The sequence below is a fragment of the Giraffa tippelskirchi genome, chromosome 5 (assembly GCF_054371585.1).
Source record: "Giraffa tippelskirchi isolate mGirTip1 chromosome 5, T2T-mGirTip1v1.2.pri, whole genome shotgun sequence".
Classification (NCBI taxonomy): domain Eukaryota; kingdom Metazoa; phylum Chordata; class Mammalia; order Artiodactyla; family Giraffidae; genus Giraffa; species Giraffa tippelskirchi.
Genome location: NC_137279.1, coordinates 155804189 through 155816851, shown reverse-complemented (window position 1 = coordinate 155816851; position 12663 = coordinate 155804189). Strand labels below are relative to the sequence as shown.

Here is a 12663-nt window from a genome sequence, read left to right as displayed (position 1 = left end):
ATTTGAAACAAAGTTTTTAAATCATAGAGTGAATTTGTAGTGATGTTATGTATAAATTTCAAATATGTTTCATCATCGGATTACATGCTTTTTGAAGTACTTTCTAATCTTGACGTTCTATAATTCTAATTAACTTTATATTATGATTACTTAAATCTATTTTTTATCTCATGAGTCTTTTTGTCTGTATATTGTCTATTCTTAAAATGTCTCTTCTGATACATACTCTGGTATTTGTACTCTTAGACAAACTCGATAAAAAGCATGGCTATCATTTATTTATCAACTATGTACAGTATTGTTTCTTTTTTCTTATGAAGTATTGTTTAACTGTACCTATTAAAATAATGTGTTCTCTTCTCAATTGGATTATAAGCTTTAACAACAGGGTTGTATATTTTCCTTCCCCTCCCATCCTGACCCTCTGCCAAAATACCCAGAAAAACTGACAGAAACACTCAGCAGATAACATGGGTTTAATTAGTATTCTATTTACTGCTGCTGCTACTGCACTAAGTGCTAAAGAGAAAGACTAGGTTTGGTGTTTTGCACTGAGACAGAAGGTATTGGAATTTTAAATTCTAGAGTTGAATGACAAGGAAAGAAGCCTGTCACTTTTTGTACAATGACAAGATTAGTATATCATTGAACTTCCAGTGAATATGTTAAATGTGTTAAGTAATATTCATCTACCCTTTTTGGATTTGTTTTATTTTTAATTCCATTTATATATATATAACATAAAGATAAATTTTTGCTTTTATTTTCTTAAAGCAGTTCTTGGAACACCTCACAGCTTGCCACATCTGATGAATCCATCCATCTCCCCTGCATTTTTACATTTGAATAAAGCACATCAGGTATATAAATAGCATTGAGTATTGAAACATCAAAAATTTGGAGTGAATATTTTGTTTGTTCTTAACACAAAGTTCTCAAGGAATTAAATGAGTATTTTGTTTTTAAATGAAGTTCTTAGTAATAAATGTGCCTACATAAAAACAGAACATAATCAAAGCAGCATAGCTTATATATTTATTGATTCCTATTTGTAGGGCATTAAGAAGTGAAGAGATATTTTGTGGTGTATTTTTCTAGAAATAAATCAGTAGCTCAAAGCAAGTCTTATATGGTTTTAACCCAAAAACTTACAGAAAGAAAAATAAATGAACAATAACTCTGTTCTTAAAATTTAATCAGTGTTATGCATGAGACAGGGTGCTCAGGGCTGGTGCACTGGGATGACCCTGAGGGATGGGATGGGGAGGGAGGTGGGAGGGGGGTTCAGGATGGGGAACACATGTACACCCATGGCTGATTCATGTCAATGTATGGCAAAAACCACTACAATAATGTAAAGTAATTAGCCTTCAATTTAAATAAATTAATTTAAAAAATCAGTGTTATAAAGATAATTTATATATGAGTGAAAAATATTTTTCTTACCTTTTTCAGATAAGTATTCTAAATATGTTTGTGTACATAAATATCCATAATATTGGAGATAACTATTACCTACTAATTTCAGGTGCTCTTTAAGGCTCTATCTATATAGAAGCATAATTACAAATCAAACCTAATATTAGTATGAAATAGATGGTTGTTGTAGGTTGAATAAATGAATGTCTGTTCCTAAACCCAACTTTTTTAAAATTTATTTTTTTAATTGAAGGATAATTGCTTTACAGAATTTTGTGGTTTTCTGTCGTATGTTAACAAGAATCAGCCATAGGTACACCCATGTCCCCTCCCTCCTGAACCTGCCTCCCTTCTCCCTCCCCATCCCACCCTTCTAGGTTGTCACAGAGCCCTTGTATGATTTCCCTGAATCATACAGCAAATTCCCATTGCCTATCTACTTTGCATATGGTATTATAAGTTTCCACGTTACTCTCTCCATACATCTCACCCTCTCCCTCCTCCCCTCCCCACCCCGGTCCATAGGTCTGTTCTCTATGTCTGTTTCTCCATTGCTGCCCTCCAAATAATTTCATCAGTACCATCTTTTTAGATTCCATATTTAGGCATCAGTATACAATATTTATATTTCTGTTTCTGACTTACTTCACTCTGTATAATGGGCTCTAGGTTTGTCCATCTCATCAGAACTGACTCAAAGGTGTTCCTTTTTATGGCTGAGTAGTATTCCATTATATATATATATATGTGTGTGTGTGTGTGTGTGTGTGTATATGTAGCACAGTTTTTTTATCTATTCATCTGTCAGTGGACATCTAGGTTGCATCCATGTTCTAGCTATTGTAAATAGTGCTGCAATCAACACTGGGATACATGTGTTTTTTTTAGTTTTGGTTTCCTTAGGGTATATGTCTAGGAGTGGGATTGTTGAATCATGTGGCTAAACCCAACTTTTTAAGGGAAAGGCCTATTATTTATTTTTTATTCTTAGAATCTAAGAATCTAAGGTCTATAGGACCTTATATATTAGTCATTCATTTACTCAACATGTACTAGACACTCTGCTAGCCATTTATGCTATAGCATTGTACAAAATATTCACAGTCCTTGTTCTTATAGAATTGCAGCAAATAGAGAAAACAAACATTTAATTACAGTAGGTTTAAAGTGATATGGGAGAAGAGTACAGAGTTTGACAATACTCATTTTACTTTAAAGACCAAAAATTTAAAATAAAGACTGAAAGAAGACTTTCTTGGTGGCTCAGATGGTAAAGAATCCACCTATAATGCAGAAGACCCGGGCTCAATCCCTGGGTCTGGAAGATCCCCTGTAGAAGGGCATGGCAAACTACTCCAGTATTCTTGCCTGGAGAATCCCATGGACAGAGGAGCCTGGGAGACTACAGTCTGTGGGGTCGCAAAGAGTTAGACACAACTGAGTGACTAATACAAAGACCAAACTGCTTGATATGGCCTTGAGGGCCTGTCCAAGCTGGCTTCCCCTGCCTCTCATGTGCCTTAGGTGTCCCTGTCCCAGCTATAGTGAACTGCTTTTGGTCCTTGAAGGACTTGATTCTCTTCTCCTTAGGTCTTTGCTCCTGCTGTTCCTCCTGCTTGAAATTGTTCCCATCCCAACACCACCTCATTCCCTCAGACTTCACCTTAGTTATTTCTCTGCAGCCTTCAGATCTCTGTGCATGAGTTAGTTGCTCAGGGAAATCTTCCTTGAATTTATGAGTCTAAATCAAGTTCCACCACCCTTTGTTCTCATCACTCCATGTATTTTTCCTTCATGCATGCATCGCCATTATTAATTGTATATTTTTATAATCAATTAATGTCTCTCTTCCTCAGGGGACTATAAGAGCCATGAGGGCAGATCATATTGTTTCCCTCTCCATGTAGCACAGTGCCTGGCATATAGAAGTGCTGAATAAATTTTTGTTGAATGAATAAAATGAGCAAATAAATGATTGAAAGATACTGAAATCAAAGCCAGAAGGGAGTGAGGAAAAGGGAGAAAGGATGTAAGAAAAGAAGGACGAAATGTTGAGTTAGTTTCATGACTGCATGGTCACATCTTGTATGTTACTGAAAGAATTAATTAGTGTTGCCTATAATTGGAAAGTAGGATAAGAAGCTATTGCTTGTGCTCAGATCAACGGGGGAATTCAACTTTAAAATGAATTGGGTTACACAACAATTACCTCTTCAAAATTAAGCTAACTTAATGTTTTGTCATTTTCACAGAGCTCACTTATGGGTAATACTTCTAATTTATTTCTTCAGAATCTTTCTCATGTACCACTGGCTCAGCAACAGTTAATGAAGTTTGAGAATATACATACTAATAATGTAAGTATGGAATTTTTTGTTTTGAAATGAGTTCACCCCTTTTCTGTAGTCAGGCTGTTGTTCAGGTGGTTTATGAATTTTCACATGTATAGTTTTTTTTTTAGGTTATATCTTGCTGCCACGAGCAAAATTCTTTTTTCTTTTGCAGAAACCGGGCTTACTTGGAGAACCCCCAGCTATGGTACTTCAGACTGCCATAGGGATAGGGTCACCGCTTCCATTGAAAACAGAGTTGGGCCATCTTGGAGAAGCACATAAAAGTAAATGATGTGTATTTGCTGAGACGTCAGTAAACAGTCAGATTTGAGATTTAAAGATAGTGTACCTGTATTCTACTTGTATTTACAGGAAGGTCAGATTTGAGTATTTTCAATCATTTAAAGTTTCAAGAGCCCTCCTGGCTTTTCTATTTTTAACATTAGAATACTATTGATAAGTTATGTATTGATGGACTTGCTTCCATGCCAAGATAAGACTTTCTCTGTTGGATATGCTTTAATATTAGATGATGATTCATAGCAGCATGAGGCAAAGACATGGATGCATTGAGACTGACATGCTGCCCACTGGGCTGACAGCACATTACAGAGTGATCCATTTAACTTTTGCCTGGATGAAGAAACTGTTAGCTTTTATTAAGAAATATCTGGTAATTATAAATTTAAAGTTTGATTATTAAGAAATATCTGGTAATTGTAAATGTAAAGTTTGATTATTTGTATAATTTTTAAAATGTGAACTCCAACATAGTAGCAGAAAAAAATAATGTGTACTAGGTACTTCTAAAATATGACAAATTTAAACAGAACAATTATTTTTCTTTTTGGAATATCAGCATGGTAGTATACCAAGATTTCTTACTTGAGTGTGATTTTGAAAGGCATTTTCAGTTTGAAGTTTCACTGAAATTTGTTTAAAGTGAGCGCGCTGAGGGGGGAAAAAAAAAGAGAAAAGCCATCACGAGTGATTTTTTTTATAAGTCAATTAAATATGGGTAGCATATTGAACCTCTTGTACATGAAGCCAAGTAAAATAGTTAAATGATCAATTCAGGCTATTGAAATTGACTGGGCAAAAGTTAAACCAGTATACAGACAGGTATAGAAATTTTTATGGTGTGATGAGTCCTAAAAATTAAATTTTGTATGCTTAAAAGCTTATGCAGATATTTATTATTTATGTTGGGTTAAATAATTAGCCAATTGCTTTAGCACTGCTGCTTTAAGAACACTGAAAATTCGAAGTGTGCAAGTAAATATATTGCTCAAAAATAGAACTAAGAATCTATCTCCAAATATTAAGTACTAAAAGTAAGAAATTTGTTTAGAGAATTTTTAAAGTATAACTTTGATTTAATTACAATAGTTATCAACACTAGTTCTTTTCATTTAGCTTTGACCTATAGATTTTTTAAAAATGGAATGATTCAGAGTTTTCCTATTAAAACTTCTATTCCTTTCAGAATTTCTTGTTAATCCTTGTAAATAAACATGTTAAACTTTCATGTATTAAACTTTCATTTGGTGCTTATCCATTCACAAATATTGATGTTTTTTAACCAGTGGTGTGCTGATGTTTAAAAACCAACTCTCTGAGTTAAAAAAAAAAAATCTTGATTTGTAGTGTCTGTGGACTTTTGTTTGTAAACAGTCCAACCAAGGCTGATTTCAGGTTACCCATGCAAAGATGTTGAATTCAGGAGCTGGGAGGAGACAGTGTATTTGACTCATGAGTTGGTACAAGTCAGGTGACTAAATATAATTATTGGGTTAATGTAACTTTAATAATTTTTGACTGTCAGAGAATTTTTTAAACCGATGGCTTATTTAATTATTCCCTTCAAACACAGAAGCTGGCAAATTACAGTGACTGGGCATTTTTTTAAAAAAAGGCACAGATATAACTTAAATGCAAAAAAGTACATAGATTTTGCTGTCAACTTCTAAAGTGTACAACTAAAACTTGGAATGAAAGAGTATAGTATCCTTGAAATTATACTGAAAGTTGCTGAAATAGGAAAAGCATGATTACTATTAAAGGTTTTTGTTTTTCCATACAGGATGCTGCTAATTTACAACCTTTAACCTCACCTTTTAAATTTAACTATTCTCTAATAGATTAAAAAATACGTTTCTGCACATTTTGCCCAAAACTTGATAAAATCAAAAGGACTATTGTGAATAAGCCTCATCTAACCAAAATTTTTTGCATTTATGATTCACAGCAGCATCTAATTTGATTCCAACCCAAACAACTATAACAACTGGCATGGGCATGTTACCATTCCTTCCAAATCAGCACATTGCTGGACAAGCTGGACCAGGGCATGGGAGCACTCAGGAGAAACAGCCAGCCTTGGTGGGGATGGCAGAAGGAAATTTCTCAGGGTCACAGACTTATCTTCAGAGCTTTCCAAACCTTACTGCTGGAGGCTTGCTCACAGGTCATCATAAGCAACAACAAAGTCAGCCAAAAGGCCTGGAGATAAGTTCAGGGGTAAGAAAACTCTGTGTGTGTGTGTGTGTGTGTGTAAGAGAGAGTGTGTGCATGCATGCATACACATACGTATAAATGCAACGTGTATATACATGAAGTATATATATGTATACTACATGTGTGTGTATACTACCAAGGAATATGTATATATTCCTTTTTAATTGTATCTTAAATGATTCTAATTCTAGAGTATTTAATTTTTTGGTTATTTTACAGGTGGTATAATTTATGAAGTATCAAGTAATCTGAACTATTTTTGTATTTCAAAGGAAGCTATTAATATATTTAAAATATATAAATGTTGATTACAAACTACATAATTCCTATGTCAATGACATGCTGTTTTCATAGAGTACATTTGCTTCTCAAAAGAAGAAAATATTGGACCCTTTAAAAAATCTATTATTATAAACAAAAATGTATCTTTTGATAAGTTATGCCAAATGATGTTTGGGATTCTGCTTAATTACTTGCCAGTTTGTAAATAAAATAAATGTATAAAATGTTTTTTAAATCTGTCATTATAAAATATTTAAATATGAATTCTTTATTCCTGTGTTTGCTCTTCTAAAATCCTTGAGTTGGCATAATTTTCAAATATAAAGTAATATAAGTTCAAAATTTTGTAGTTTAGGAAAGCATAGGAGTACCATTAGTACTTATCCAATTATATAATATTCTTTATAAGAATTTCTTAGTAAATGATAATGCTGTTCTTTAAAATACAATGTTATTTCTAAAATATATATTCTTATAGCTAATTAAGTATTATTTTAATATTTAAAAGTAGAATAAATTCTAGTTTATCTGAAAGATTTCAAAGCTAGTTATTAATCTCTGGTTTGTTCAAAAGAATCTAATCTTAGTTTTAATTCTGGAGGGTTTTACCCAAAATTTATTGGTTCATAAACCACTGACATTTGTAAATATTATAATTGGTAGGTAGAATAAAGTAGATTTAATTTAATTTTTTTATTTGTATCTTAAAATACCATTTTGAGCAAACTTCAGGAGATGGTGAAGGACAGGGAAGCCTGGCATTCTGCAGTCCATGGGGGTCACAAAGAGCGACTAAACAGCAACAAAATATACTGTTTGATTTAGAAGTGACACGTGAGGGAAAAAATTCTTGTAGTTGGCTGTATTCAAATCTCAAAATGATAATATTGACTTTGTAAGAGGTTTTGTTGTCACCTAGTCATGACAGGAGGTATAGATAGAATACCTATAATTGTCCATTGAGAAAGCTAAGGTGGTTCTTCATAGAATGAAGAATTTTAAATATTTATTTGCACGAATTATTGCTTAAGTTATTGAGGGAAGTTAAATAAAACTCATATATAAATATTCTGTTTCTTTTTGCACAGACTTTTTAATGCATGGAAAGCACTAGGACAGCAGTCCCTAACCTTTCTGGTACCAGGGACTGGTTTCATGGAACACAGTTTTTTCCATGGATAGGGGGAGTGGGGGTGGTTTTGAGATGATCCAAGTGCGTTACATTTATTGTGCACTGTATCTCTGTTATTACATCAGCTCCACCACAGTGCATCAGACATTAGATCCCAAAGGCTTGGGATCTGTGCACTAGGGTCTTTAGAAAAACTGGACTTGAGATGATTCATATAATGGGCAAGTGAAAGTGTATCTGGTAGACAGCTGAAGTAGGGCAGAGCCTAGTAAACAAGTCCCATGATGAAGAATTGAGGGAAATAGATACATGGAACTTGGCAAGGGTTGACCAGCTGTCATTTTATTTGACATTTAAAAAATAAAATTCACAGACTAGTCTAGTCACATAGTATTTTATGTTTCTTTAGTGGGCAGAATTAGTCTCATAAGTATGACAAACAATAAAGCCAATTTAGGCTTAATATAACACAGAACAATTGAAGTTTTAAAACAAAGAAAAAGTTCAGACTTTCACAAAGATATGAATGTCGTATCACTGAAGGCAATTATGCAGACCTTGGTGAACACCTGTACATACTGTTGTAGAAGTGATTCTTCTCTCCTGACAATAGGAGCTTGCTTGGACCAGGTAATTTCAAAATACGTTTTCTAATTATGTAGCAAGATTTTGGACTTTGTTAAACTGTTGGTTAAACTTGGATGCAGAGTTTTAGACCCGCATCTTTTACATTATGTTGATGAGTGATTCTTGATTCTGTCTTTCTGTCAGAATCACCGCTCTAGGTGTCGAGGGTTGGACTCTTATCTTCCTCAGCCCTGAGAATTTAATGCAGAGAGGTAGGGGTGAGATCTGAATTTTAAATGTACAACTCAGTGGCTTTAAGTACATTCACATTGTTTTACAACTATTGCTACTATCCATCTCCGGAACTTTCTCATCATGCCGTATTGCAGCTCTGTACCCATTCACCAACTCTCCCATTTTCCCTTCTCCCCAGCCCCCAGTAAGCACTGTTTACTTTCTGTCCCAGAATTTGACTATTCTAGGTACCCAGTGTAATTGGAATGATACAAGACTGATGACGACATTACTCTTCAGTGGTCATCCATGTTGTAGCATGTATTGTATTGGAATTTCCTTATTTTAAAGGTTGACTAGTATTCCGTTGTACTTATATACTACATTTTGTTTATCCATTCATTTATTGATGGACATTTGGATTGTTTCCATCTTTCAGTTCAGTTCAGTCGCTCAGTCACGTCTGACTCTCTGTGACCCCATGGACTGCAGCACGCCAGGCCTCCCTGTCCACCACCAACTCCCGGAGTTTACTCAAACCCACGTCCATTGACGTGCCATCCATCCATCTCATTCTCTGTCACCCCTTCTTCTCTCACCTTCAGTCTTTCCCAGCATCAGGGTCTTTTCAAATGAGTCAGATCTTCGCATCAGGTGTCCAAAGTACTGGAGTTTCAGTTTCAACGTCAGTAGGCTCTTGTGAATAATGCTGCTATGAACATTAGTATATAAATATCTGTTTGAGTCTCTGTTTTCAGTTCTTTAGAGTATTTATCCAGAAGTGGAATTAGGAGAATCACATGGAACATCAGTTCAGTTCATTCATTCAGTTGTGTCTGACCCTTGGTGACCCCATGGACTGCAGCACACCAAACTTCCCTGTCCATCACCAACTCCCAGAGCTTGCTCAAACTCGTGTCCGAGTCAGCGATGCCATCCAGCCATCTCATCCTCCGTCATCACTTCTCCTCCTGCCTTCAATCTTTCCCAGCATCAAGATCTTTTCTAATTTTTTGAGGAACTGCCATTCTGTTTTCCACAGCAGCTGTACCATTTTATGTTTCCACCCTCAAAGCATGAGGGTTTCGGTTTCTCCACATCCTCACCAACATTGTCTCTCATTGTGGTTTTGAATTTGCATTTCTCCAGTGATTAGTGATGTTAAAAGCCTCTTCATATGCATATTGGTCACCTGTATATCTTCTTTGCGAGAATGTCTATTCAGATTCTTTGCCATATTTTAGTTAGGTTATTTTTTTTCTTTGCTATTGAGTTCCTGTATATGGTTTGAAAATATGTTCTCCTGTTCCATAGGTTGCCTTTTAATCTTGTTTCCTTTGCTGTAGAGAAACTCTTTAGTTTTTTGTTGTTCAGTCACTAATTCATGTCTGACTCTGCAACCCCATGGACTAGTATGCTGGTTTAGCTTTTTAACGCTTGCTTAGTTCTGCTTTAGTTGTCTATACTTTGGTACCATAAAATGATATCAAAAAATGATTACTAAGACCAATGTCAAGTAGCTTTTCCTCTATATTTTCTTGTAGTTTTATGGATTCAGGTCTTATTTTTAAGTCTTTAATCTAGTTTGAGTACATTTTTGTGTATTGTGTAAGATCAGGATCCAGTTATTTTTTTCCATATCGACATGTAGTTTTTCCCAACACCATTTATTAAAGAGAGTGTCCTTTACCCATGTTTGTTCTTGGTACCCATTTCAAATGTTAGTTGACCACATATATATGGCTTTATTTCTGGGCTCTATTTTTTCAGTAGATCAGTATGTCTGCTTTTATGCATGTACCATACTGTTTTGTTGACTATAGTTTTGTAATATAGTTTGGAACCAGGAAGCGTGATCCCTCCAGCTTTGAATTTTTCCTCAAGATTGTGTTGGCTATTCCGGATCTTTTGAAGTTCCACATAAATTTTAGGATTGTTTGTTCTATTTCTGTGAAAAGTGCCATTGAAATCTTGACAGGGATTGCTTTGAATCTGTAGATCACTTTGGGCCATCTGGGCATTTAAACAATATTAATTCTTCCAATCTATAAATCCAAGATATCTTTCCATTTATTTGTGTAACTTTCAATTTCTTTCATCAGAGTCATACAGTTTGCAGTTTATAGATCTTTCACCTCCTTGGCTAAATTTACTCCAAAGTATTTTACTCTTTTTGGTGGTATTATAACTAGGATTGTTTTCATAATTTCTTTTTGAATAGCTCATTGTTAGTATGTAGAAATGCGATGGATGCCAACAGAGATGGTTTAATTTCTTCCTTTTTGATTTAGATGCCTTTTATTTCCTTTTTCTTGCAAAATTATTCTGGCTAGGACTTCTAATACTGTGGTGACTAAAAGTAGTAAAAGTGGGCATCCTTGTCATGCTCCTGATCTTAGAGGAAAAGCTATCATGTTAACTGTGGGGTTGTCCTTTATATGTAGCTTTTATTATGTTGAGGTATATAGATTTCTCTATGCTCAATTTGTTCAGAGTTTTGATCATGAAATGATGTGAATTTTGTCCAGTGTATTTTTTGTATCTATTAAGACAGTCATATGATTTTATCCTTTATTATGTTTATATGGTGTATCACATTTATTGATTAGCCTGTGTTGAACCATTGTTGCATCCCAGGGATAAATCTCACTTGATCATGGTGTACAGTCCTTTTAATATGTTGTTTAATTCAGATTGCTAGTATTTCATTTAGGACTGCTAGTACTGTGTTGAGGATTTTTGTATCTGTGTTCATCAGGGATATTGGCCTGTGTTTTTCTTTTCTTGTAATGTTTTTGTCTAGCTTTGGTTTGAGAGCAATGCTGGCCTCATAAAATAGGTTAGGAGGTATTCCTTCCTCTTCAATTTTTGGGAAGAGTTTCAGAAGGATTGATGTTAATTCTTCTTTAAATCTTTGGTGCAATTCACCAGTGAAACCACTTGGTCCTGGGCTTTTCATTGTTGTCAGATATTTGATTACTCCTTACGCATTATTGGTCTGTTCATATTTTCTGTTTCTTCTTGATTCAGTCTTGGTAGCTTGTATGTTTCTAGAAATTTGTCCATTCTTCCTCTTAGGTTGCCCTGTTGGTTGGCATGTATTTGTTGATAATAATCGCTTATGATCCTTTGTATTTCTGTGGTATCTGTAGTTGTAATGTCTCCTCTTCCATTTGTAATTGCAGTTGACCCTTAAACAACAAAGCGGTTAGGAGTACTGACACCCAAGCACTCAAATATCCATGTAACTGAAACAGTTTGGATAGAATCAGGACTCATTTTTTTTTAATTAAAAAATATATTTTATTTATTTTACAAAAATGTTTGGTTGTGCTGGGTCTCTGTTGCTGTGCACGGGCTTTCTCTAGTTGTGGTGAGCAGGGGCTACTCTCTGGTTGCAGTATGCAAGCTTCTCATTGTGGGAGCTCCTCTTGTGGCTAAGCACGGGCTCTAGGGCATGTAAGCTGAGTAGTTGTGGCATGCAGGCTCAGTAGTTGTGGTGTATGAACTTAGTTGCCCCACAGCATGTGGGATCTTAGTTCCTGGACCAGGGATTGAACCCGTGTCCCCTGCATTGGCAGATAGATTGTTGACCACTGGACCACCAGGGAAGTTCCCGCAGGGACCCTTTTTGATTACACATGTGATCTCTAATTGAACAGAAACTTCCCCATACTTAGTTAATTCAAAGATCTGTAAAATGAAAATACAGGTATTATGTTTGCTTTTAAGAAATCCACGTGTGGACTTGCACAGTTCAAACTCTTGTTGTTCAAGGGTCAATGACATTTACTTGAGTCCCCTCTTTCTCTTGGTTAGTGTAGCCAAATTTGTCTATTTTGTTTATCTTTTTAAAACACCTGCACTTAGTTTCATTGATCTGTCTTTGCAGCGCTGTTTCATTTGTTTCTGTTCTAATCTTTATTATTTCCTTTTTCTGCTAATTTTGAGCTTAGTTTGTTCTTTTACTAGTAACTTGAGGTGTAAATTTAGATTGTTTCTCTGAGATCTTTCTTTTTTCTTCATGTAGACATTTATTGCCATAAACTTCTCTTTAAAGCTGCTTTTTCTGCATTCCATAAGTTTTGATAGTGGTGTTTCCATTTTCATTTGTCTCAAGGTACCTTTCAATGTCTCCTTTGATTTCTTCTTTGGCTTATTGGTTGTTCAAGAGTATGT

At 34.9% G+C, this 12663-nt stretch overlaps 1 protein-coding gene across 16 annotated transcripts in view; it reads left to right on the top strand.

Annotated features, from left to right (window-relative positions):
- The window catches only part of RAVER2 (ribonucleoprotein, PTB binding 2), a 169460-nt gene that overhangs the window by 107008 nt on the left and 49789 nt on the right, over positions 1 to 12663 (top strand). For 6 of the 16 annotated variants that reach the window (XM_081486561.1, XM_081486562.1, XM_081486568.1 and 3 more), the window contains 4 exons: positions 778 to 860; positions 3672 to 3776; positions 3925 to 4036; positions 6001 to 6272. In XM_081486561.1, coding sequence (XP_081342687.1) covers positions 778 to 860; positions 3672 to 3776; positions 3925 to 4036; positions 6001 to 6272 — 572 coding nt within the window. Of the gene's footprint in view, positions 1 to 774; positions 861 to 3671; positions 3777 to 3924; positions 4037 to 6000; positions 6273 to 12663 lie in introns of all 16 variants that reach the window. The other 10 variants (XM_081486556.1, XM_081486558.1, XM_081486569.1 and 7 more) reach the window with 5 other exon arrangements.